Source organism: Sus scrofa, chromosome 13 (genome assembly GCF_054392235.1).
Source record: "Sus scrofa isolate SSC_HxYL_T2T_F1_AM1 chromosome 13, Sscrofa_HxYL_maternal_Yorkshire_Landrace_v2.0, whole genome shotgun sequence".
Taxonomy (NCBI): domain Eukaryota; kingdom Metazoa; phylum Chordata; class Mammalia; order Artiodactyla; family Suidae; genus Sus; species Sus scrofa.
Window position 1 is genome coordinate 48909102 of NC_139395.1, and position 22486 is coordinate 48931587.

The 22486-nt window shown below is 51.7% G+C and overlaps 2 protein-coding genes across 17 annotated transcripts; one reads left to right on the top strand and one right to left on the bottom strand.

Annotated features, from left to right (window-relative positions):
- Positions 1-5302: 5302 nt before the first annotated feature.
- RRP9 (ribosomal RNA processing 9, U3 small nucleolar RNA binding protein) lies at positions 5303-13193 on the bottom strand. 3 transcript variants are annotated; one of them, XM_084988471.1, is made up of 16 exons: positions 13044-13193; positions 12735-12817; positions 12005-12091; positions 9508-9617; positions 9051-9118; positions 8927-8968; positions 8544-8670; positions 7812-7936; positions 7637-7729; positions 7141-7241; positions 6925-7059; positions 6779-6841; positions 6483-6628; positions 6318-6397; positions 5580-5653; positions 5303-5471 (listed from the first exon to the last, which is right to left on the bottom strand). In XM_084988471.1, the coding sequence occupies exons 8-16, from the start codon at positions 7839-7841 to the stop codon at positions 5378-5380; spliced, it is 816 nt and encodes a 271-aa protein (XP_084844597.1). In that variant the 5' UTR covers positions 7842-7936; positions 8544-8670; positions 8927-8968; positions 9051-9118; positions 9508-9617; positions 12005-12091; positions 12735-12817; positions 13044-13193; the 3' UTR covers positions 5303-5377. The 3 variants fall into 3 exon arrangements, 2 of the variants coding, with proteins under 2 accessions (XP_084844597.1, XP_003358503.1); XR_014823199.1 differs by lacking the exon at positions 12005-12091 and having other exon boundaries at positions 6483-6684; XM_003358455.5 differs by lacking the exon at positions 12005-12091.
- Positions 13194-13805: 612 nt separating this feature from the next.
- PARP3 (poly(ADP-ribose) polymerase family member 3) lies at positions 13806-22173 on the top strand. Of its 14 annotated transcripts, none has more exons than XR_014823189.1 (12): positions 13806-13940; positions 14597-14781; positions 15127-15252; positions 15471-15659; positions 15879-16011; positions 16091-16317; positions 16569-16718; positions 16852-16938; positions 17180-17357; positions 18834-18989; positions 19690-21655; positions 21702-22173. XR_014823189.1 is itself a non-coding variant. In XM_013981754.3 (11 exons), exons 2-11 carry the CDS (start codon positions 14599-14601, stop codon positions 19857-19859), a joined length of 1599 nt encoding a protein of 532 aa, XP_013837208.1. In that variant the 5' UTR covers positions 13806-13940; positions 14597-14598; the 3' UTR covers positions 19860-22173. The 14 variants fall into 14 exon arrangements, 4 of the variants coding, with proteins under 4 accessions (XP_013837208.1, XP_013837210.1, XP_013837209.1 ...); XR_014823190.1 differs by having other exon boundaries at positions 19690-20986; positions 21645-22173; XR_014823191.1 differs by having other exon boundaries at positions 19690-20693; positions 21656-22173.
- Positions 22174-22486: the final 313 nt, after the last annotated feature.

Consider the following 22486-nt stretch of genomic DNA (forward strand, 5'->3'; position numbering starts at 1 on the left):
GAGGAGCCAGTGAGGGTCTCAATGGGGTCAGCCCTCTAAATGTGTTCCCAGCCCCACAGCCTGCAGGGGAAGAAAAGCAGGTCTGTTGGGAGTGGCCTGTGGGAAGACAGCCCTTCCCTATCAGTCCCTGCCTGGGCCATTTCTTCTACAAAAGCTGCACCCTCACCCCCAGGAACATGAGCCCTGCATGCAGACTCTGGCACAGCTGCCCTCCCAGCATGACTCCAGGCATTGACTTGGTGGATCTATACTCTGGAAAAGCCCATGGCCCCTCTCATAGCTCTCCATTTTGATTTTTACCTGATCCTATGCAGTCACCTTTGGGCCAGCCTGTCTCTTTCCTCCTCCAGCTCTAATGAACAGGGTCAGCATTTTCCTTATTTGTTTCCCCAGATACTAAACAGTGCCAGCACATAGCACATACTAAATAAGTACTTACTGAATGAATGAATGAGATAGAGCAAAACAGGGCCAGACTGCTTCTCTAAGGAGACCCCACAAAGTCCTCAAGTCCTGAGACCCTTCCCTCCATTCCTATGACAGGTCCTATCAGTGCTCTTTCCCTGTGCCCAGTGCCCCCAGTAGAGGGGGTAGATGGACAGGAAGTGACTGGGGTGGGATTGAGGAAGGTCTGCTGTGAGGAAGGTGGGGTTCAGCATTTAGAACTGGACTGTGACCAGATGAACAAACCAGGAAAATATAGGAAAGGGGAGGAAAAGGGGAAAGCCTGAGGCAGAGAAAAATGAGCCAGAGAAATGGTGGATTAGAAGAGAAGGGGTGGGGGAGCAAGCTGAGAACAGCTAGCAGCCAGTCTCTCTGCATACCAGCTATTTGATACTCCAATTGGCTGGGTAAGTGTCCCAAACCCACCCCGGGGTGGGAGGTATAATTCTGCACCCCAGAATCACATGGCTTCATGTTATAAAACATAGAGCAGTGAGCTCATTGGCTACTTACCTTCCCTATGTCTACTAGATACTGCAAACTAAACTCCTGATCCTCCTCATCATGCTCCTTCTCTGCCTGGTCTTCCTCATCTTGGTAAATGTCACCACTGTCCACTATGCTGCCACCTTTATCTCATCCCACAATCAACCCATCAGCCAGATCCATTGGCTTCACCTCCAAACACATCCCCAGCACAGCTGTCTCCCCACTTCTTGCTGCTGCCCCTCTCACACTACCATGACCTCTTACCCACTCTTACTATAGCTTTCTAACTGGCCTCCCTTCTTCCCCCAAACCTCTACACCTAATTAACTATCCACATCGCAGCCAGAGGGTTGTTTTTCCTTTATATTTTGAACCAAATCACACTACTTCTCTGCTTTCAACTCTCATGGCTTCAGATTGCATGGAAGGGAAGGAGGGAGGAAGGAAGGAAGAACCCACCTACAGCAGGTCTCGACTGACCAAGACTGAGAATAGAAACCATAAGAGGAATTATTTTAAATCTCAATTCCAAGAGCATTTCTTTCCTTTTTTCTTTTTTAAAAAAATTTATTGGCATATGGTTGACTTACAATGTTGTGTTAGTTTCAGGTTTCCAGCAAAATGAATCAGTTATACATACACATATATCCATTCTTTTTCAGATTCTTGTCTCATATAGATTATTACAAAGTATTGAGTAGATTTCTGTGTGCTATTAGAGTAGGTCCTTGTTACTATTTTATATATATTTTTTTTATATAGTAGTGTGTATATGTTAATCCCAACCTAATTTATCCCTACCCCCAACATTTCCCCTTTGGTAACCGTAAGTTTGATTTCAAAATCTGAGTCTATTTCTGTTTTATGAATAAATTCCTTCCTATCTTTTTTAATTAGAGTCCACATTATTAGTGATCTCATTTAGTATTTGTCTCTCTCCATCTGGCTTACTTCACTTAGTATGATAATCTCTAGGTCTATCCATGTTCCTGCAAATGGTATTATTTCTTTTTATGGCTAATATCCCATTATATATATGTACCACGTCTTCTTTATTTATTCCTCTGTCAGTAGACACTTAGGTTGCTTCCATGTCTTGGCTATTGTATATAGTGCTGCAATGAACATTGCAGTGCATGTATCTTTTTGAATTATGATTTTCTAAGGACAGATGCCCAGAAGTGAGATTTCTGGACCATATTGTAGTTCTGTATATAGTTTTTTAGTTTTTATGGTAGTCTGTTTCCTATAGTGGTTGTACCAATTTACATTCCCACCAACAGTGTAGGAGTATTCCTGTTTTTCCATGCCTTCTCCAGTATTTGTTGTTTGTAGACTTTTTGATGATGGCCATTCTGACTGCTGTGAGGTGATACCTCATTGTGGTTTTGATTTGCATTTCTCTAATAATTAGTGATGCTTAGCCTTTTTTCATGTGTTGGGGGGGGCATCTGTGTGTCTTCTTGGAGAAATATCCATTTACATATGTCATATTTTAGATTCCAAATATAATTGATATCATATAGTATTTATTTTTCTCTTTCTGGCTTACTTCACTTAGTGTGATGGATTTCAATTCATTTAAATAATGGTAAGCTAAATACAATTAGAAGGAATTAGTGTGCTCTCTATGTACCGATGTAGAAGAGTATACAAGATTTTGCAAGATCTGGGAGTTTCTGTCATGGCTCAGTGATTAATGAATCCGACTAGGAACCATGAGGTTGCAGGTTCGATCCCTGGCCTTGCTCAGTGGGTTAAGGATCTGGTGTTGCTGTGAGCTGTGGTGTAGGTTGCAGACGTGGCTCGGATCCCGCATTGCTGTGGTTCTGGCATAGGCCAGCGGCTACAGCTCTGATTAGACCCCTAGCCTGGGAATCTCCATATGCCCTAGAAAAGGCAAAAAGAAAAAAAAAAAAAAGCATTTAGCAAGATCAGCAAGTTCATAAAATCAATGTGAACTCAATATAAGCATATATTTATATACATTGTCTTGTAAAGGCATTATTTTAAAAGGTGGTTGAAATTAGGAAGATATCCACAAAAATCAGCAGTGATCAACTCTGATGAAGACATCAGAGTTGGGGGAACAGATTCTGACTGGTGTAAAGTGACACCTCATTCTAGTTCTGATTTGCATCTCTCTAATAATTAGTGATATTGAGGAATTCCCGGTGGCTCAGTGGGTTAAGAAAGTGGCACTGTTGCTGCAGTGGCTCACATGGCTGCTATGACACAGGTTCAATCCCTGACCTGGGAACTTCTGCATACCATGGGTGCGGCCAAAAAATAATGTTGAGCATCCTTTCATGTGCATTTTTGGCCATCCGTCTTCTTTGGAGAAATGTCTATTTAGATCGTTTTTTGTCTTTCTTTTTTGGCCACATCTGCAGCATGTGGGAGTTTCCCAGCCATGGATCAAATCCAAACCACAGCCGTGACCTACAACACAGCTGCAGCACCGGATCCTTCACCTAGGGCACTGGGCCAGGAACTGAACCCACACCACCACAGAGATAATGCCAGTTCCTTAACCTGCTGCACCACAGCAGGAACTCCCTAGATCTTGTGACCATTTTTTGATTGAGCTTTTATATATACATAAAGCTGTATGAGATATTTGCATATTTTGGAGATTAATCTCTTATTGGTCACTTCCTCTGCAAAAATGTTCTCCCATTCCATGGGTTGTCTTTTCAAATTTTTTTTTTTCAATGGTTTCCTTTACTGTGCAAAAGCTTTTAATTAGGTCCCTTTTTTTTTTTTTTTTTAAATTTTCATTACTCTGGGAGGTGGGTCCAAAAAAGATACTGCTGCAATTTATATCAAAGTGTTCTGCTTATGTTTTCCTCTAAAAGTTTTATAGTATCTGGACTTATGTTTAGGTCTTTAATCCATTTTGAGTTTATTTTTGTGTATGGTGTTAGTGTTCTAATTTCATTATTTTACAGGTAGCTGTCCAGTTTTCCTAAGAGCAGTTTGGTTTGTGTGTGTGTGTGTTTGCTTTTTAGGGCCACACCCATAGCATATGGAAGTTCCCAAGCTAGGGGTCGAATCAGAGCTACAGCTGCCAGCCTACACCACAGCCACAGCAATGCAGGATAAGAGCCACATCTGTGACCTATACCACAGGTCACAGCAATGCCAGATCCTTAACCCACTGAGCAAGGCCAGGGATTCTGAACCCACATCCTCATGGATACTAGTCAGATTCATTTCTGCTGCACCACAATGAGAACTCCCCACACCAGTTATTGAAGAGACTCTCTATCTTTTCCCCATTATATATCCTTGCATCCTTTCTCATAGATTAAACCCACGCACCTATGGTCAACTAATTTTGGGCTTTCTATCCTATTCCACTTATCTATATTTTTATGCCAAGCACATTTATTTTCAAACTTTCATTTCTTCCTGGGAATGTGCTCATAGAAAAGGGGTTCGTGTGTTAAGAGGCATTTCCTTGTTACTTGCAGCACTATGCAGGAAGTATGCTTATGCTGTCACTGAGTTCAGTTTAAGGCAGGACATGTAGGAGTGAATTCTAGCAACGCCCTCTGATCCATAATAGGATTTTCAGGGGTTCAATCTGAACCTGACCTTTCTGGCCCAAGAGAATGAAGGCAGGAGCAAGCATGTCTAAGGAAGAGGCCTAAAGAGCAGGGGACACCTGTAGCTTCCTCCCCCGAGGGGACCATGCTCACTGCCCCTCAGAACCACAGGCTCAGCTGTTGGACGCAAGGCATGAAGGGAAAAGTTAGAGCTGAGCCCTTAACATCCTCTGCTCACTTTCCACTGAGGAGAGGAGACTGCACTGCACTTCTGCCCTCCAGTCCGTCTTTCTGCCCTTTTTACTTCACCCCATGGCAGGAGCGAATCATCCAAGTGGTGAAATCAGGAGAATGAACATTCCTTTGACATGTTTACTTGGGAGGAGTCCTGCAGCCTGGCTGCCACCTGGACCAAAGGGCAGAGCTATTCCCAACTCTGACCCTAGTTGCCAAACAGTGAGCAAAGTTGGATCCCACCTCCACCCCAGCCTCCACCTCAAGGCAGTCTGACTCCTAAAGCTTCCTGCTCTGGCCTGGGTACAACAGGTCAGCCTGCCTTGTAGGCCTAGCTGCCTAATTCATTTCAGTTCTCAGACCCCACAGTCAGCCCTCACACTCAACTGGACAGCCACAACTTCTGACCCCCACCAGCCCAGAGCAGCAAGTGGGAGGGTGGTCACAGAGGATGCTCAGGATCCAAGAGCCAGAAGCTGGTTGAGGACTCCAGGCTCAAGTTCCCAGGAAAGGATATAAAGCCCCCAGGCCTTTACCAAACCATCCCCTGCCCTCCCCACCCAAAAAGTTGGAGGAGACAGGGCCCAAAAGAGGAGGCTTTTAATACAAAGAAGGCAGGGGATGGCCTGGGAAGAAGTTAAATAAAGAGGATGAGAGTGTCAGGAGCCAGCAGCCGGGGGCCTGGGGGCCCTGTGGAGAGGGATGATGCAGACAGAATTCCGGGCCTCTTTGATCCGCCACCACCGGCCAAGCCTGCAGGGGTGAGAGAAGCAGCTGAGTTCAGGCCCAGCCCCACCCTGTATCCACCTCCATTCCCACCCAGCCAGTGTCACCTGCCCACCCTCCAGGGGTGCCTCATACCTGTGCTCCTGCCCCACCCCGGCCACCAGGAAGTCCCCAGCACTGGAGAACTTGAGACTATTGATAAAGCCCACCTGAGAAGAGAAGGACAATGCAGTAATATGTGGGAACAGACACCCCACACCAAAACCACAGCTCCAGGAACACAAAGGCCCAGCCTGGGTTAAATCCCTGCCCTGCCTCCTGCCACCTGGGCCAGCCCTCTACCCATCAGGGTCTCAGCCTCCACATCTATGAGCTGGAGGAGGTAGAGTGTGAGCCTCATGGTGAGGCTGTGGGGATTAAGGAGACAGTATGCCAAGTGTGGCCTGGCTCCTGGCCCTGGAGACCCCCTGACCAGCACTGCTGACTCAAGCCCTGCACTGTCACTAAATGTCAATGACAGATCCTGCCACTCTGCCCTAGGTTGCCCCAAGGCCACACACTCTAGCCTGGCATTCAATCTAGCAGCAGCCATGTAGAAGTGATCTCAGCGCCAGCCCTTCATGCCTTTGCCCACATTGTTTCCTACCTTGTACCCCAGTACCCAGGGCAAGGCCTAGGGCAGGAAGGGGAGTGGAGGAGGAGCAGAAGGAAGAGGAAGAAGGGAGGGGTCCTACAGGCCCTATGCTAGGAGCTGAGGCTACAAAAAGAAGTCATAGTTGGCCCTGCTCTGAGGAGTTGCCCTTCTGGCAGGAAGACTGCAAGGGACCTTGGGGAGTGTAGTAAAGACAGGCTGGGTATCCAAACCTCACTCACCAAGGGGATGTCGCAGAGAAGGTCAAGCTGCCGGAAGCCCTCCCCGCACTGCCAGAGCCGCACAGAGTTGTTGTGGGAGCCTGGGATGCAGGGAAATAGTGAGCAACCCCTCACCAGCTCCCCCCCCATGTGATCCCCCTCCTCTCTGCCGCACCGGGCACCCACCTGTGGCTATGAGGTCTGTGTTGAGCAGGGCCGCCACTGACGACACCCAGAAGGGCTGCTCCAAGCCCTGCTCCCCCCGCAGCCCATGGGCCTCACGCTGCAGGGCAAGCGGCCGCTTCTTGGAGAGGCCCCACAAGGCCACAGAGCTGTGGACAGGAAGCAGGGCAGATAAGGTCACCTGAGCTCTCTGCCTCAGTGTCATCTATGGAGAGGAGTTACAACAGCTTCTGAGTAGAGGGGCTCCTCTGAGGCAGGCCCAAGGCAGCAGCGGGAGACATCCCAAAGGCAGCTCTTACCCATCATCAGCACCTGACACCATGTGCTCCTCGTTGATGAGCTGGATGCTGTCGATGGAGCCCCTAGAGAAAGGAGCCATGAGGGACACGACCTAGCCTCACCCTCACCCCTGGCAGCCCCCACCTGGTGCAACAGGCTGCCTTACTGGTGGCCGTAGAAGACAAGCTGAGACTCCTCAGGGATCTTCCACACACGCACAGTCCCATCCCGGCCCCCCGCTGTCACGCAGCACTCCCTGCTCAGGGCATCCAGTGCAGCCACAGCATCCTGGTGCCCGAAGCTGGAGCAGGAGACAGAGGGAGAATGGACTTACCCGTGTATGAGCACAGGTACACTGCGTGCCCTCTCCCCGCGCACTCACAGTGTCTCCACGTAGGAGTTCTCTGCCACATTCCACACCTTCACGGAGCGGTCATGGGACGTGCTGTAGAGCTGGTGGGTGCCTCTACGGAACGCCAGCCCCTAAGGGTGCATGGAAAGAGGACAAGAGCAGACCTGGCGCGCGGGTGAGACAGGTCAGGCCCAGGGAGGATGTCCTGAAAAACAAGTCACATGGCACAGGGCGCCAGCCCCCCTTGCCAGTGCTCTGTGGGGGTTCTACGTAGAGCCAGGGCACACCTGCCTGCCCTCGAGCAGCTGCAGACTTCTCAGAAGCCTCCCTCTCCCTAGGCCAGCCCACTCGGTCTCCGCCAGCTCTCCCCTATCACTTCATCTTGTTTCTGTCCTTTATACCAAAGGGCAGGTTCCCTGACGCCCGGGACCCTCTGCCTCATTCACCCCAGCCCCCAGAGCCCAGCACCAAGCCTGGCCCACTCAGGTGCTCAAGAAATGTCCACGAAGGAGGCCCAGCTCCTCACCGACACGGCGTCCCGGTGTCCTGTGAAGGTGTACAGGTGCCGGCAGCTCTGCGCCTCCCAGATGAGAATGAGCTTGCTGCGGTCACCTGAGGCCTTTGGGGATGAAGACAATGGCCACAGGCACTCACTGGGTGCCCGGACTTCTCACCCACCCTCGGGACCAACCCTGCCTTACCAGGTACTTGCCATCAGAAGAGATGGCCATGCAAAGGATGTGGCTGCTGTGGCCAGGGGGCTGCCCCTCAGCACCCTTCTTGGCTCGAGGGATGACATGAAGCTTCCGTCCACTCTCCACGCTCCCTGACACCAAGGGGGAGGAGAGACACTACTGGACTAGGGGGCAGGACTGCAATGGCAAGCCCCCTCAAGGGCAGCATGGGGCTATGGAAAAAGTCCTGGCCTCAGGTCAGAACCTGGCTCAGTTACTGTTGAGCCCCTGAGATGACAAGTCATCTCAGTTTCCTCATCTGTTAAGTGGTGACAATACTTCCAAAGGGCAGCCATGAAACCAGAAGAGAAGGAACACGAAAAGGCTTTGGGACTGATGGTGCGAGTTCTGGCTTCTACTACTATGGGTGGCTAAGGACAGCGCTCAGCAGGCCAAGCCAGGGAACCCAAGAGGACTGTGCAGAGCCTCAAGTGTCCTCCAGCCCAGGTGGCCACCTGCAACATCAATTCCCATTAAATCACATTGCTTCTGCTTCATCATCTCTGATGACAGTGACAGGGAGCTCAGAAGCTCCATTCCTGGGCAGCTTTCACTGTCACCCAGAAGACACCCCTTAGGGAGCAAGCCTGCCTCCAGAAACTTCCCCTATCAGATCTAACTCTGCCCTGATTATTCTCTCCTCTCCAGACCAGCTCTCTACAATGACCCCTGGGGGCTGCACCCCACCCAGGCACTCACACTTAATAATGGTGCAGTCTTTGGCGGCAGAAAAGATGGCCAGGTCGTCAGGGGTGATAACCAAACATGTGATGGAAAGCTGGTGGCCCCGTAAGATTCGGATGTCGGCTGGGGCTGGGGCCTGGATCTAGGCAGGCAGGAGCGGGGTCATTGCAACTGGGGGCAGGAAGGCCCCCTCCACACACGCCATCCTTTCCCACCACCTTACCCAGAGAAGAAGAAGGGGACCCAGGGTTGCAAGAACCAAACCCTTACTTAACCCTGTATGCCCAAGTACAGCCACATTCCACAGCAAAAACCCCTCAGCCTGACTCCCAGTCAGGCCATCTGCCCAACAACCCAGGTTATTCTCTAATCTGAAGCCAAAGTGCCCTGCCACTCACCTCCTTTGCCACCGACTTCTGCAGCCTGCCCCTCTGCTCGAGCTGCACGGAGAGGAGATGGATGAGATCCCAGGAGCAGAACCCGCCCCATCCCTTTCCTCCCACCACCCACCTCCACACTCACCACGTCCTCCTTCAGTTTTCCCGCCACCTGGTCCTCCTCAAATTCACGGGCCTCAGCCTTCTCCTCCTCTGTGTATGACAAATCAGGCCAAGTAAACCTAGACCAAGACCCCACTTTTCCCTTCCCATCCCCACCCACTACCTCAGTCCTGGCCCCTCAACACTTGGGCTGTGTACCATGAAGATTCAGCCCCCTCAGGCAAAGGGAAAGGAGGGCTGGTTGGTCTCCTTCTGCCCATCCCCTGCCCTTATCAGATCAGTCTAAAACCCCCTAAAAGCCTGGCCCATCCCAGGAGGCCCATCAGAGCTCTTGCCCACATTCCCACAGGGCAGCCAGCACTAGCAGCCCCAGCAACCCACTGGGCACCTGCATCAGTCACCCACCAGGTGTCTAGGGCCACAGCAGGCAGACTCAGGCACAGGCTCTACTCCTCACCTGCCCAGGGCCACAAGCTCACCTTGCTGCTTGAGCTGCTCAAGATAAAGCTTGGCCAAGCGCAACTTCTTCTCCTGTGCAGTCTCTTCCAACTCTTCCTCCTCCTCCTCCTCAGTCTTCCTGGGAGCTATGCTGTGGGCAGGAGGGGGCTGGGTTTGAAGAGGCTCAGCCAGCTCCTCTGGCCACTCACCTGTCCCCATCCCTGACAGCCTCCGGCCAATGGTTGCCCATGCAGAAAATTGAAAGATGTGATTTACCAAACTGAAAGGGCCCACCCAAGACCCAAGATAATGGTGAAAACAGACCCCAAGCCCAAAGAGGTCACTATGAAATCTCTCAACTCTGGAGGGGAAAAGAAGTTCTATGGGCTTGCAAGAAAAATCAGGTCATGTACAAAGGGCCAGGAATCAAAATGACTTCAGACAGCAGGAAACAGAAGAGCCACATACGTAAAATTCATCCCAAAATGCTAAATTTTGGAAGGGCATGCCAGTTAAACCATCTATGATGAGTGGTGATATTTTCAGATGTACAAAGTGCCATAGAATTGGTCCTTTCTCCTCCTTTTAAGGATGGCAGATCTGATCCCTAAATAACAAAGTACACTAAGAATAAGGAAGGCATAGGAGATAGGAAAGAGAAGATCCAACATGGAAAGCACAAAAAATACATCTCAGAACAACCACCCCAATACACAGGGGAGTAGCCAGCCCAGAGCCAATGCAAGGAACCAGGAGGAAGACATGTTTGGACTATCATCACTGCCATGGCTCCCCTCTGCCCTGAGGACGGGATGCCTGGTGAAGCTTAAGTGGTCTTGGCTTGACTTTGTGCTGTTCCCCAGACTTATTCATGACCTTGCCACAACTTCCCCAGAAGGAACCTTGGAAACTCTCAAGGAAGCCAGGTCCTGACCATGCCATTGAGACAGATTTAGCACCTAGCACCTAGCAAGTCATCAGCCAACAGAAGTGGTGCTGCCTTTCCCTTATACGCCAAGGTCAGAACTTCTACTCAGTTTACCCAAATTAATCAATCATTGTTTAGGGGTTCACATATGGGAAGCAGAACTCTAAAGAAAACCAAGGGAGGAGTTCCCGTCGTGGCTCAGTGGTTAACGAATCCGACTAGGAACCATGAGGTTGCAGGTTCGATCTCTGGCCTTGCTCAGTGGGTTAAGGATCCGGCGTTGCCGTGAGCTGTGGTGTAGGTTGAGACGTGGCTCGGATCCCGCGTTGCTGTGGTTCTGGCGTAGGTTAGTGGCTACAGCTCCGATTAGACCCCTAGCCTGGGAACCTCCATATGCCACAGGAGTGGCCAAAGAAATGGCAAAAAGACAAAAAAAAAAAAAAAAAGAAAGAAAGAAAACCAAGGGAAATATATACACTGTTATGATTTCACTTATATGACATTCTAAAAAAGGCAAAACTCTAAGGAGAGCAGTTACCAGGGGCTGGGGGAGGGGGAGAAACTGACTACACAGGAGCAGAGAAGAATTTTTGGAGGGTGGTAAACTCTTTATAGTGGTGGCAGTCACTTGACTATATGCGTCTGTCACAACTCACAGAACTGTACACTAAAAAAGGTGAAGATTACTGTATATAAATTATACCTGAATGAGAAAATGAAAAAAAAAAAAGAAAAAGAAAGGAAACCAAAGAGATGATTAATTCTAGTCTGGATTGGCAGCTAGGGCTTCTAAGTTTCTGCAAAAAGTATAGCTCTGGGAGTTCCTGTTGTGGCACAGGGGTTAACGAATCCGACTAGGAACCATGAGGTTGCGGGTTCGATCCCTGGCCTTGCTCAGTGGGTTAAGGATCCAGCGTTGCCATGAGCTGTGGTGTAGGTCAAAGACACGGCTCGGATCCCATGTTGATGTGGCTGTGGTGTAGGCCGGCGGCTACAGCTCCAATTAGACCCCTAGCCTGGGAACCTCCATATGTCATGGGAGCGGCCCAAGAAAATGGCAAAAAGACAAAAAAAAAAAGGTATAGCTCTGGTGGGTGCACAGAGGTTCATCATTTCATCATTACTCTCTATGGTACAATTACATTTCATTAACTCTTCTGTAGCTAATACATTTCACAACACATTTTTAAAATATTTAAAAGTGCTTAGCACAGGGCTGGGCACACACTCATCCCAGTAACATTAGGACTACAAAAAGTATACTAAATTCTTCTGTAAGTAAGTTAAGACCAACATGTACCCAATTTTTTTTTCTTTTTAGGGCCACACCTGGCTGCAGCATATGGAAGTTCCTGGGCTAGGGGTCAAATTGTAGCTGCAGCTGCTGGCCTACTCCATAGCCACTAAACCAAGCTGAATCTGGGACCTACGCCACAGCCTGTGGCAATACCAGATGTTTAACCCACTGATTGAGGCCAGGGATCAAACTTGCATCCTCACGGAGACTATGTTGGGCTCTTAACCTGCTGAGCCATGACAGGAACTCCCATGTACCCAATTTTAGAAGGAGAATTTCTAAAGCTGACTCTTAAGGAAGGCACCAAGATTACCTGGTATGACAGTTTCCATTCCACAGAGTCAGGCCTGACACTTTGCAAGCTCCCTTTGAACTCTACAACATGCTCCATTCCAGTCACCTGCAGAATAAAGGAGCGACTCAAAGCTCTCCACACTCTGGGTTCAGCCACCACCTGCCCTTCTATCTTCTTCAGCTCCCACGTGGCCCGCTTAACCCCAGACTTTTCTCTGATCCCTGAATGCCTTCCCTACCTCTCCATGAGGGACGACTCCTCATCTCTCCAGATCTTAAACATCCCCTCCTCTGTTCCCAGAACACACAGCTCTAAGATACACATCCCTCACAACAGATTCTGTCTTCACCTGCCTTCTCATCTCTGTTCCCTCAACAGTGAAGCCAGCACATGGCATATGTTGAGAGTTAGGGGGAAACTCTCAGTAATTGTGAAGTTGTGGGAGAACAGAATGAAGAGTTAGCAAGCATTTCTTGCATCACTCTTTCTTTGCCTGGAATTCAGCTCCCTGCCATAAGCCAGGAATCTCTCATTGGTCTCTCATTGGGACTGAAAATCCTCCCCACACAGAGACCCTGCAGGGAAGATGAGAGTTCTCAGGGTCAGAAACTGGAACAAAGAGCCAAGATCAGAGAAACAAGAGCCAGAGTCTTGGGTTCTAGACTCAGCTCTGCCATTACTTTCTGAGTACTCCTTCCATACACCATGGGCGCCAGTGTTTCTTTCCACTAGGTGGGAAAAAACTCACCTTTCATTTTCCGAGTCACTGGATATTTCCTCATTCATCTTGCCGCCACCCTTGGACTTGCCCTTGTCCCCAGAAGAGTCGCCCTAGGAATTATTTAATACTTTCTTTGGTCAGGGGTCCCGACCACCCTGGCACTGACCAAGGGCCCTTACGGTCCCTCGAGAGCCACTGGGAAAGGCTTTTCAGTATCTGGCGCATGGAATGAGGAACGAAGCTGACTCCAGGTGGAGTCCCACCGGGTCCCCAGGATGGGATGATGGTGGTCCCTGTAGCGGGATTGACCTCCGCCCGCCAAAGCGCCACGCCCACCTTTCGCCGCCGCTTGCCGGCCCCCGCACCAGCCCCGGCTCCTGAGGCTGACTTTCCCCGCTTTCGAGCCGCCACGGTCGCCGACATGTCGCCCACTATGCCTTGCAGCTAACACCGAGGAACTCACGTGGCGGCTAAACCCGGGCGTCCGCAAGACTCCACACGCGGATAGGCTACCACTGCTCGGTGGGCCCCGCCTCCCACGGCTCCGCTGGGTCCTTCGATTGGTTCTGTCACGCCTCCAAGCTCCCATTGGATGAACTCCTATAGCCAAGCCTCCTAGGGCTCCCATAGGCTCCCACGCCAGGCTCCTGTAGGAAGCAAGCCTCTCCTGGGCGTTTCCGGCCCAAGGCTACGGCGCGTGCGCCCTGCTGCTGGCTGACGTCTAAGGAGTGGTCGGACCCAGACGCCTTCTCAGTGTTTGCACCTCTTGGACAGTAGGGGGCGCCAGAGATACGGGGTTCTTTTTCCTGGAGTGTGACTCCTCCCTGTCAGGGGCGGGTGCCAGAGTGAACCAGTCTGGCACTAAATAACCGGGGGGGAGGGATACAGGTAGCTCCGGGGTGAGCGAAGCAGTGACTGCACCTGGGCCCAAGGCCCGTAGACAACCGGTGGAGACATATTGCATGCCTCAGGCCAGATGAGCAGCGCTAAGGGCGCACCAGACCCCTGGGCCTTGGCTGTGTCTGATCAAGTGTCCACCCATCCATGGGACAGGCTGCCCTCGTCCTGCCCAGCCTCTGACTCACCCGACCGGGGGCCAAATAGCTGGAATCCTACTCATCCCAAGTTCTTTCTCTGCTTCACTAAAGCTTACAGAGGGTTGCTGGGACCAGCACTGTCTGGGAGGTACCCACCCAGTGGCAGCCACCTTTCCCAGGTCCCTGCTTCTCTTAGGTGAGTGCCCTATGGCCGTGCCCACAGCCTTCCCCAGGGCAGGGCAGGGCAGGTTGAATGTGACTGGCTCTTGCTCTCTGGCAGTTCGAAGCCGTGGTCCAGCACTGACTGGTACCTCAGAACTCTTGAGCCTGCTGGGAGGGTTTCTGCACCACTACGTTCCAAGCTCTGGAGGGACAGATCTGGCCTCAGGAGTGCTGCCCCCAGGAGCCACTGCCCACTCTCCTCCATAGCTGGATGACTCAGCCCAGCAACCCTGCCAGGCCCAAGTTAGCTGAGAGGGGGGAGGAACAGAGTGCTGGGGGGGGGGAGGAGCCCAAAGGTTGGAGTGGGGAGATTCTTGTTTCACTTTCCTTTCACCTCAGGACACACGGGAGAGCTAGAGAGGGTGGAGAGCTCCTCTTCCTTGACCAGACTGGGCAGCCCGGTCACGGGACTGGCCTGGTCTCTGTGACTGGAAAAAGGGGCGTTTCTAGGGTGCAGAGAGCTAGTTTTGGTTGGATGTGGGAGTGGGGAAATTGAGGCACAGGGGGCGGGGGCAAGCAGTGGGAGATCACCAAAGGGCAAACTCAGGGTGGGGCAAGCTGGTGCTATTCCAGCTAGGTGGGGTGCAAAGGCCACAGAGGACTGAGGGCCCTCTCTGTGTCCCGGAATAGCCATGGCTCCAAAGCGCAAGCCTGGGGTGCAACGTGAGGGCCCTGAGAAGAAGAAGGGGAGGCAGGGGGCAGAAGAGGAGGACAGTTTCCGCTCCACTGCTGAGGCCCTCAGAGCTGCACCCACAGAGAAGCGCATCATCCGAGTGGACCCCCTGTGCCCACTCAGCCACAACCCCGGGACCAAGGTAAGCTGTAGTTCCTGGCCAGTCCCGGCACCTCCTCTCTCCTGTGTACAAATATATTCAGACCTCTCCCCTCCTGCTTGGTTCTGGCCATGTAACTCAAGGCTCTGAAAGGCTATATCCCATCAGATCTAGATGGGTCATGTCTACTCTTCAGACCCCAGGGCAGGCCCTTGAGCTTCTCAAGCCTCCCGCTACCACACTTAAGGCAATGTTCTTAGATAAGACATCTTCTGACACCCCAGTGTAGTCTGACCTCTGTCAGCATGCAGCCAGGTACCCCATCCCACTCGAGGGTGGCCTAAGCCAGCCTGACACCCCCACACACAACACTCTCTTGGGCCACAGGTGCATGAAGACTACGACTGCACCCTGAACCAGACCAACATCGGGAGTAACAACAACAAGTTCTACATCATCCAGCTGCTGGAAGAGGGTGACCGCTTCATCTGCTGGAACCGCTGGGGCCGTGTGGTGAGTGCCACCCGCCCAACCTGTGCCTGCCTCCTCCATACCTCTCCATGCTCAGTGCACACCCCTTGCCCCCTGGGGTCTCTACAGCTTACTCAGGCCCAAAGGCCACAGCTGCCCCCTCCCTACCTCTGTTGTCCACAGGGCTTGCACAACAGAGGCCAGCAAATACTGACGGTGGGCACTGGGGTGGGCACACCCCTGAAAGCTGTTACTTGCAGGGAGAGGTGGGCCAGTCGAAGCTCAGCCACTTCGTGTCACTGGAGGATGCAAAGAAAGACTTTGAGAAGAAATTTCGGGACAAGACTAAGAACAGCTGGGCAGAGAGGGAATACTTTGTGGCCCACCCCGGCAAGTACACACTTATTGATGTACAGAGAGAGGACAAGGTCCAAGAAGCCGTGGTGAAGGTAAAGTGGCCAGGGAGAGAGGGAGGGCCTGGGCCAAGGGTGGGGCTAAACAGCAAGACCCAGCTGATTGGGCTCTGCCACTGCCCAGCCATGCAGCCTCAGGCACAAGCCTCCCAGCTCTGGCCTCAGTCTGGCTAGTCTCTGTCGAATGCCAGGCCACGCTTCAGGTGCGGGTGCCCTGCCCAGCCGCTCCTGCCCACACGTGCCCTCTACCCCTAGGTAGACGGAGGCCCAGTGAGGACTGTGGTTCAGCAGGTGCAGCCCTGCTCCCTGGATGCAGCCACACAGAAGCTCATCACCAACATCTTCAGCAAGGACATGTTCAAGAATGCCATGGCCCTCATGAACCTCGGTGAGGGGGGAGGGGCCAGGCAGGGTAGCAGGGGCCCAGGGGTGGCAGGGCTGTGTTTTGAATCTCTACATCCCCCTAGATGTGAAGAAGATGCCCTTGGGAAAGTTGAGCAAGCAGCAGATTGCCCGGGGCTTTGAGGCCTTGGAGGCGCTGGAGGTGGCCCTGAAAGCCCCTGCACACAGTGGCCTCAGCCTGGAGGAGCTGTCCTCCCACTTCTACACCGTCATTCCCCACAACTTTGGCCGCAACCGGCCTCCGCCCATCAATTCCCCTGAGCTTCTGCAGGCCAAGAAGGACATGCTGCTGGTGAGGGTGGGCAGGTGGGCAGGCAGTGGGGGTACCAGATAGACAGACTGAGCAAGGGAGATGGGGAACAGATAGATGGACTGCATTGGGCAGGCTGAAGGACAGGGGAGGAGAAGGCTAAACAGATAGATGGGGTGGGGCTGAGCAGATGGACAAGACAGGTGGGGTGGCCATGGTTCTAGTAACATGGGAGGGAGTGGGGAAGGCACCAGGTCAGGGGGACAGACAACTGCCAGTGCCTGTCACCTTAGGTGCTGGCGGACATAGAGCTGGCCCAGACCCTGCAGGCAGCCCCCGAGGAGACAAAGAAAGTGGAGGAGGTGCCACACCCACTGGACCGAGATTATCAGCTTCTCAAGTGTCAGCTCCAACTGTTGGATCCAGAGGCGCCTGAGTACAAGGTGGGCTTGGGCCTTCTGTCCCTTTATTTCCAGGGCCTGAGGAGTGCTCTGGGACTCAGGGGTGAGGGGGAACCAGTGGGAGTTCTTCCACAGGGCTCTTGCCCTTGGCACCCACCTTCTGCTCTCCCTGCAGGTGATATACACCTACTTAGAACAGACTGGCAACAACTACAGGTGCCCTGCTCTCCAACATGTTTGGAAAGTGAACCGAGGAGGGGAGGTGAGGGAGAGTCCCCCCCCTCCCCCTGCCCCATCATGACCTTGTCCCACAGGCTTATCAGCTCCTTAGTGAGTTGGCTGAACAACTCTGACCAGTTTCCACCAGGCCTATGTCTTGTGCATGTATGCATGAGTGTCAGTGGCCAGAGGGCCCTTGGCCTTGGTTGTACCCTCTAATGGCAGACAGAAGCACCTGAGCTTACAGGGCATGACTCTCCCAGTTCCCACCTCCTTCCCTCCAGGAAGATCGGTTCCAGGCCCACTCCAAGCTGAGTAATCGGAAGCTACTGTGGCATGGCACCAACGTGGCTGTGGTGGCCGCCATCCTCACCAGCGGGCTCCGCATCATGCCACATTCTGGTGGCCGTGTTGGCAAGGGCATCTACTTCGCCTCAGAGAACAGCAAGTCAGCTGGCTATGGTGAGGCATCCCTTGGGGCCTCGCCCTGAGTGGATACAGGAGCACTAAGGAGGATGGGGCCCGGTGCATGTCCAACTTGCTGTGGATCCAGGAGAGGAACCTCTGAAGGGTCACTGATGAGAGTGCTTACCAGGTCATGCTGGGGATTGGGGGCACTCGGAAGAGGCCCTAGTGGTCGAGGACAGCTCCTGGAGAAGGTGACACAGATAGGATAAGTGTGCCAGCCTGACCCGGGAGGGGGTAAAAGAGGAGCCTTTGAGGTAAAGCAGCTGGGGGCTGGTACGAAGACTAGAAGGCTGCAGCAGGACAGCACCTCCTGATAATAAAGCTTAGAGCAAATGCCTGGTGTGGGCGGAGGCTGGGGGTCTCAGAAGATCCAGGGAGCCTTATTCAGGGATGATGGGAAGCATAGTTGAACATGTGTATAGTAGGATCTCTGGCTGCAGCTTTGGAAGATGAGGGAGCAGAGGCCAGAGGCTGCAGAAGTGTGTGTTCTCATGCAGGCGCCCTTGAGAAGGACTGTGGGAAGTGGGATGAGCAGCTTGTGAGAAAGGGTTGAGGAGTTCCCTCTGTGGCACAACATGATCGATGGCTCTTGGGAACACTAGGACACAGATTTGATCCCTGGCTTAGCGCAGTGGGTTAAGGATCTGGAGTTGCCGAAAATGCAGCTTAGGTTGCAACTGTGGCTCAGATCTGATCTCTGACCCAGAATTCCATACGCTGCGGGTGACAAAAAAAAAGAAGAAAAGAAAAAGAAAGAGTTGAGGGTGTCTCTAATGACCCCAAGTTTCTGTCCAGGGATGACTTCCCCATACTGGATCCTCAGCCCAGGTTGACCCCATTATTGGAGGCCACCACCATCATCCACCCAGGAAAGCAAGGTTGGAGGATTCATCTAAGAGCAGATGGGGCTGGACTCCCTTGCGGCACAGCAGGTTAAGGATCCAGCATTGCTGCAACTGCAGCATGGGTTCAATTCCTGGCCCAGGAACTTCCATATGCTGCAGTTGTGGGGAGAAAAAAAAAACAGTTGGGGCTAAAGGTTACGCAAGATGAAGGGGTCCACTAGGAGGACAGAGGAGCCTAAGAAGGCGGGGTGGGTGGTCTCAGGAGAGCCATTGCAAGGGAGTCCCAGGGTAGGGGGTGAAGGATGCCCTTCAAAAGGCAAAATCAGCAGAGCAGGCCAGGAAGAAAAACCCTTACCCCAGATGTGGTCACTGGGAGGTCATTACTGACCTTGGTGAGGGTAGCAGAGGACTGGCCTCAGGGAGCCAAGGAGTGGAGGAGAGAGGTGGGAGGGAGCACTGCCAGGACAAGAGCCTAGGAAAATGGTTGGAGGACAGATGGAAGAATGGACACTTGTCTGGGATGGGGCATCAAATCCACAGGAAATAACAATGCTGCAGAGAGGCCCCAGGGAGTCAGGCGGGGGGGGGGGGATCTGCCTACCCTGAGCCTCCCTGTGTCCCCCAGTTACTGGCATGTCCTGCGGGAACCATCACATTGGCTACATGTTCCTGAGTGAGGTGGCACTGGGCAAAGAGCACCACATCACCATTGACGAGCCAGGATTGAAGCATCCACCCCCTGGCTTTGACAGTGTCATTGCCCGAGGCCGCACAGAGCCTGGTGAGTCCCAAGAATCTGGACAGGCCTAAGAATAGAGGTGGAGCTGAGATGGAGCAGGATGCTTTCAGGAAGGAGGTGAGCAGGGAAGGGGTTGTGAAGAGGGACAAAAAGTAGCAGGCTTCCTCACTGCAGTTGTCCCTTTGTCAATCAAACATTTGCTGATTCAACAAATCATTCCTGGGCATCCGGGAGAGCTTCAAAGAAGAGGTATCATTGACTGAGCACTGGAAGATGAGTGGGAATTTCCCAGGCAGAGAATTGAGGGAGGAGATTCCAGGCAGAAGTCCCAGCCGGGGAGTTCTCACTGTGGCTCGGCAGTTATGGATCTGACTAGTATCCATGAGGACACGGGTTAAATCCCTGGCCTCACTCAGGGGGCTAAGGATCTGGCATTGCCATGAGCTGTGGTGTAGGTCACAGATGCAGCTTGGATCCTGCTTTGCTAAGGCTGTGGCATAGGCTGGGAGCTGCAGCTCCAATTCAGTCCCTAGCCTGGGAATTTCCATGTGCCATTGGTATGGCCCTAAAAAGCAAAAAAAAAAAAGAAGGCCCAGCTGATGCAGTGGTTTGGAGGCTGGCAAGGTGGGAATGAGCAGGCACTCCCTGTGGCAGAAGTGGAGAACATAGAGGATAGAACTAGCTGGTAAAGCCAAGGACCAGTGACCCTTGGGTCATCCGTGGCACTTGCCGTGCTCTGCAGATCCATCCCAGGACACTGAGCTGGAGCTGGATGGCCAGCGAGTCGTGGTGCCCCAGGGCCGGCCCATGACCTGCCCGGAGTTCAGCAGCTCCAACTTCTTCCAGAGCGAGTACCTCATCTACCAGGAGAGCCAGTGCCGCCTACGCTACCTGCTGGAGATTCGCCTCTGAGGTGTCCCATCCCCATCCCCACTCCCTGCCAGGCCAGGCCAGGCCAGGGCCCTGCTGGGAACTAGACCACCATCCTCAATCTTCCTCCCATCCCTGGTGCCCCCACATCACCCCTTCTTGCCCCCAAATCTCCCTCCTATATTCTAGATAGTGACTCCTCCCCTCTTATCCTTGTTAGTCCTAGCATGGCTGGGGTCTCCGTCTCACCTCCTAGGGGGACTGGTGTGAACTAATGTTATTTACTGGGACACTAGTAAATGGTGTGAACTAATGTTATTTACTGTTCAAGGCTGTGTAGTTAGAGGGGTACAGGCTGAGAGTGGGCATGTCCCACATTCACCTGGGCTGACCACCCTGGCCCAGACTGTCCATCCTAAAGAGGTATGATCACTGAGGTGGGCCAACCTTCAAGCATGCACAGGCAAGTTCATTAAACATTGTATTCACACACACACACCCCCCCCCCCGGACTCTGATTGTCTGTGCCACAGCTACATCAGGTCTGGGTCTCCTAGCTCTCCACAGCAACCCACCACAGCCCCATTACAGGGGGCAGCCACTCACAACGGGTTGACATGGGTCATATATGCACCCCCCCCAGGTCAATCTACATCCATTACTGCAACATTGAATTTCAAAGCGGACCCTCCCCATCAACTCAGGACTTTTAGTCATGTGGGGACCCACTTGGTGATTCTTTTCTTAAGCCCAGACTTGACAAAGCAAATCAAGCATTCCTCATGTCTGGGCTCCAAATACCATATATGTCTTATGGCTGAATATTATAAATGAGCTGAGAATATATGTGAGGAGTGCAGCTCTGCTGTGGTGAAAGTAACGATCGTTATCACTCCAAGTAACCCTGTCCACTCATGAGGGATGCAGATGCTAGAAAGCGGATCAGGATCCAGTGCAGGGTCACACCCTCCATTTTGTTGTCAAGTCTCTTTTGTCTCCTTTAAGCTGAAGGCATTCCTCAGCCTTTGCCCACCCCCTGTACAACTTTGACACTCCTGAAGGGTACAGCCAGTTGTTTTATTTTGTTTATTTGTTTTGTGTGTGTGTGTGTGCTTTTTAGGGCTGCATCTGCAGCATAAGGACATTTCCAGGCTAGGGGTCAAAATGGAGCTGCCTCTGTTTCCTATACACCACAGCTCACGGCAACGCCGGATCCTTAACCCACTGAGTGAGGCCGGGGATCAAACCCACATCTTCATGGATACTAGTCAGGTTCATTCCATCGAGCCACAACGGGAACTCCCAGGCCAGTTGTTTTATAGAAGAGCTCTCAATTCGGGTTTGTCTGATGTTTTGCCATTATTAGATTCAGGCATCACAGTTTGGGCAGGAACATTACATGAAGGCTGTGTCCTCAGCGCACTGTGGCAGGAGGAACATGTCCCATTCTTGGTGATGTTAACTTTGATGTTTTAAGGTGGTGTGTCCCCTCCCCCCGGGTTTTTCCTCTGGAAAGTTACCATTTCTCCCATTAATCCGTCATCTGTGTGGGACTATTTTGAGTAGTAAATGTCCCCTTCCTCATCAACTTTCACCCACTAGCTTTAACATCCAACGATGATTTTTAGCAAATCAAGTACTCAAATCAATTTTTGCTAAGATGGTTGCAAATGATGGTAATCAAATTCCATCATTTCTTCTAGATTTATTAATAGTCCCAGAGTTCCTGGTGTGGCTCAGAGGTAATGAACCCCACTAGGATCCATGAGGATTCAGATTCGATCCCTGGCCTCGCTCAGTGGGTTAAGGATCTGGCATTGCTGTGAGCTGTGGTGTAGGTTGCAGAAGCGGCTTGGATCCTGCGTTGCTGTGGCTGTGGTGTAGACCAGTAGCTATAGTTCTTATTTGAACCCTAGCCTGAGAACTTCCATATACTGCAGAGTGGTCCTTTAAAAAACAAACAAATTAATAGTCCCCTTTCTTTCCTTATTAGCAGTATGGATTTGTGGGTTCTTATTTAATGCAGTGGGTTATAATCCAGTACTGTTATTATTTTGATCCTCTAATTGTCACAGCCTTGGCCAGTAGAAGATCCTTCAGGCTGACTCCTGTGTCTACATCATTTTGTAAGCACTTATCTTCTAGCATCCCATGATGTACCAAGCTCATCTTGCACAAACCTAGAATCAACTATTTCTCCGAGGAGCCCTGGTTCCCTACAACAGGAAATGGTATTTAGAATCCAAGATCTGAGCAGTAGGTATGCTCTTTGGTACTGGAGTTGTCATGGCTTTTAAGTCCTGCTAGCAAAGAGGGCTAGGAAATCTGTGTATGTAAATAAACACATCTATTTTTATCTGTTTCTCCAATTTCAGTCCAACACCCAAGGTCCTTCCATTCTTTCCCAAATCCATATTTGTACTCCCTTCTCTAACAGTCAGAACCTTGGTTCCCATCAGCACCAGTGTTTTTACTTATTTGCTCAATCTCACACAAAAAGTTTCAGAATAGCTACACCCATACCCTTGTGAAAAACAAAGCAGAGCTCAAGATTTATTGAATCTAATTCAAGAGTATCTTTTTTTTTTTTTTTTGTCTTTTTAGGGCTGCACTGGTGGCATATGGAGGTTCCAGGCTAGGGGTCAAATCAGAGCTGCAGCTGCTAGCCT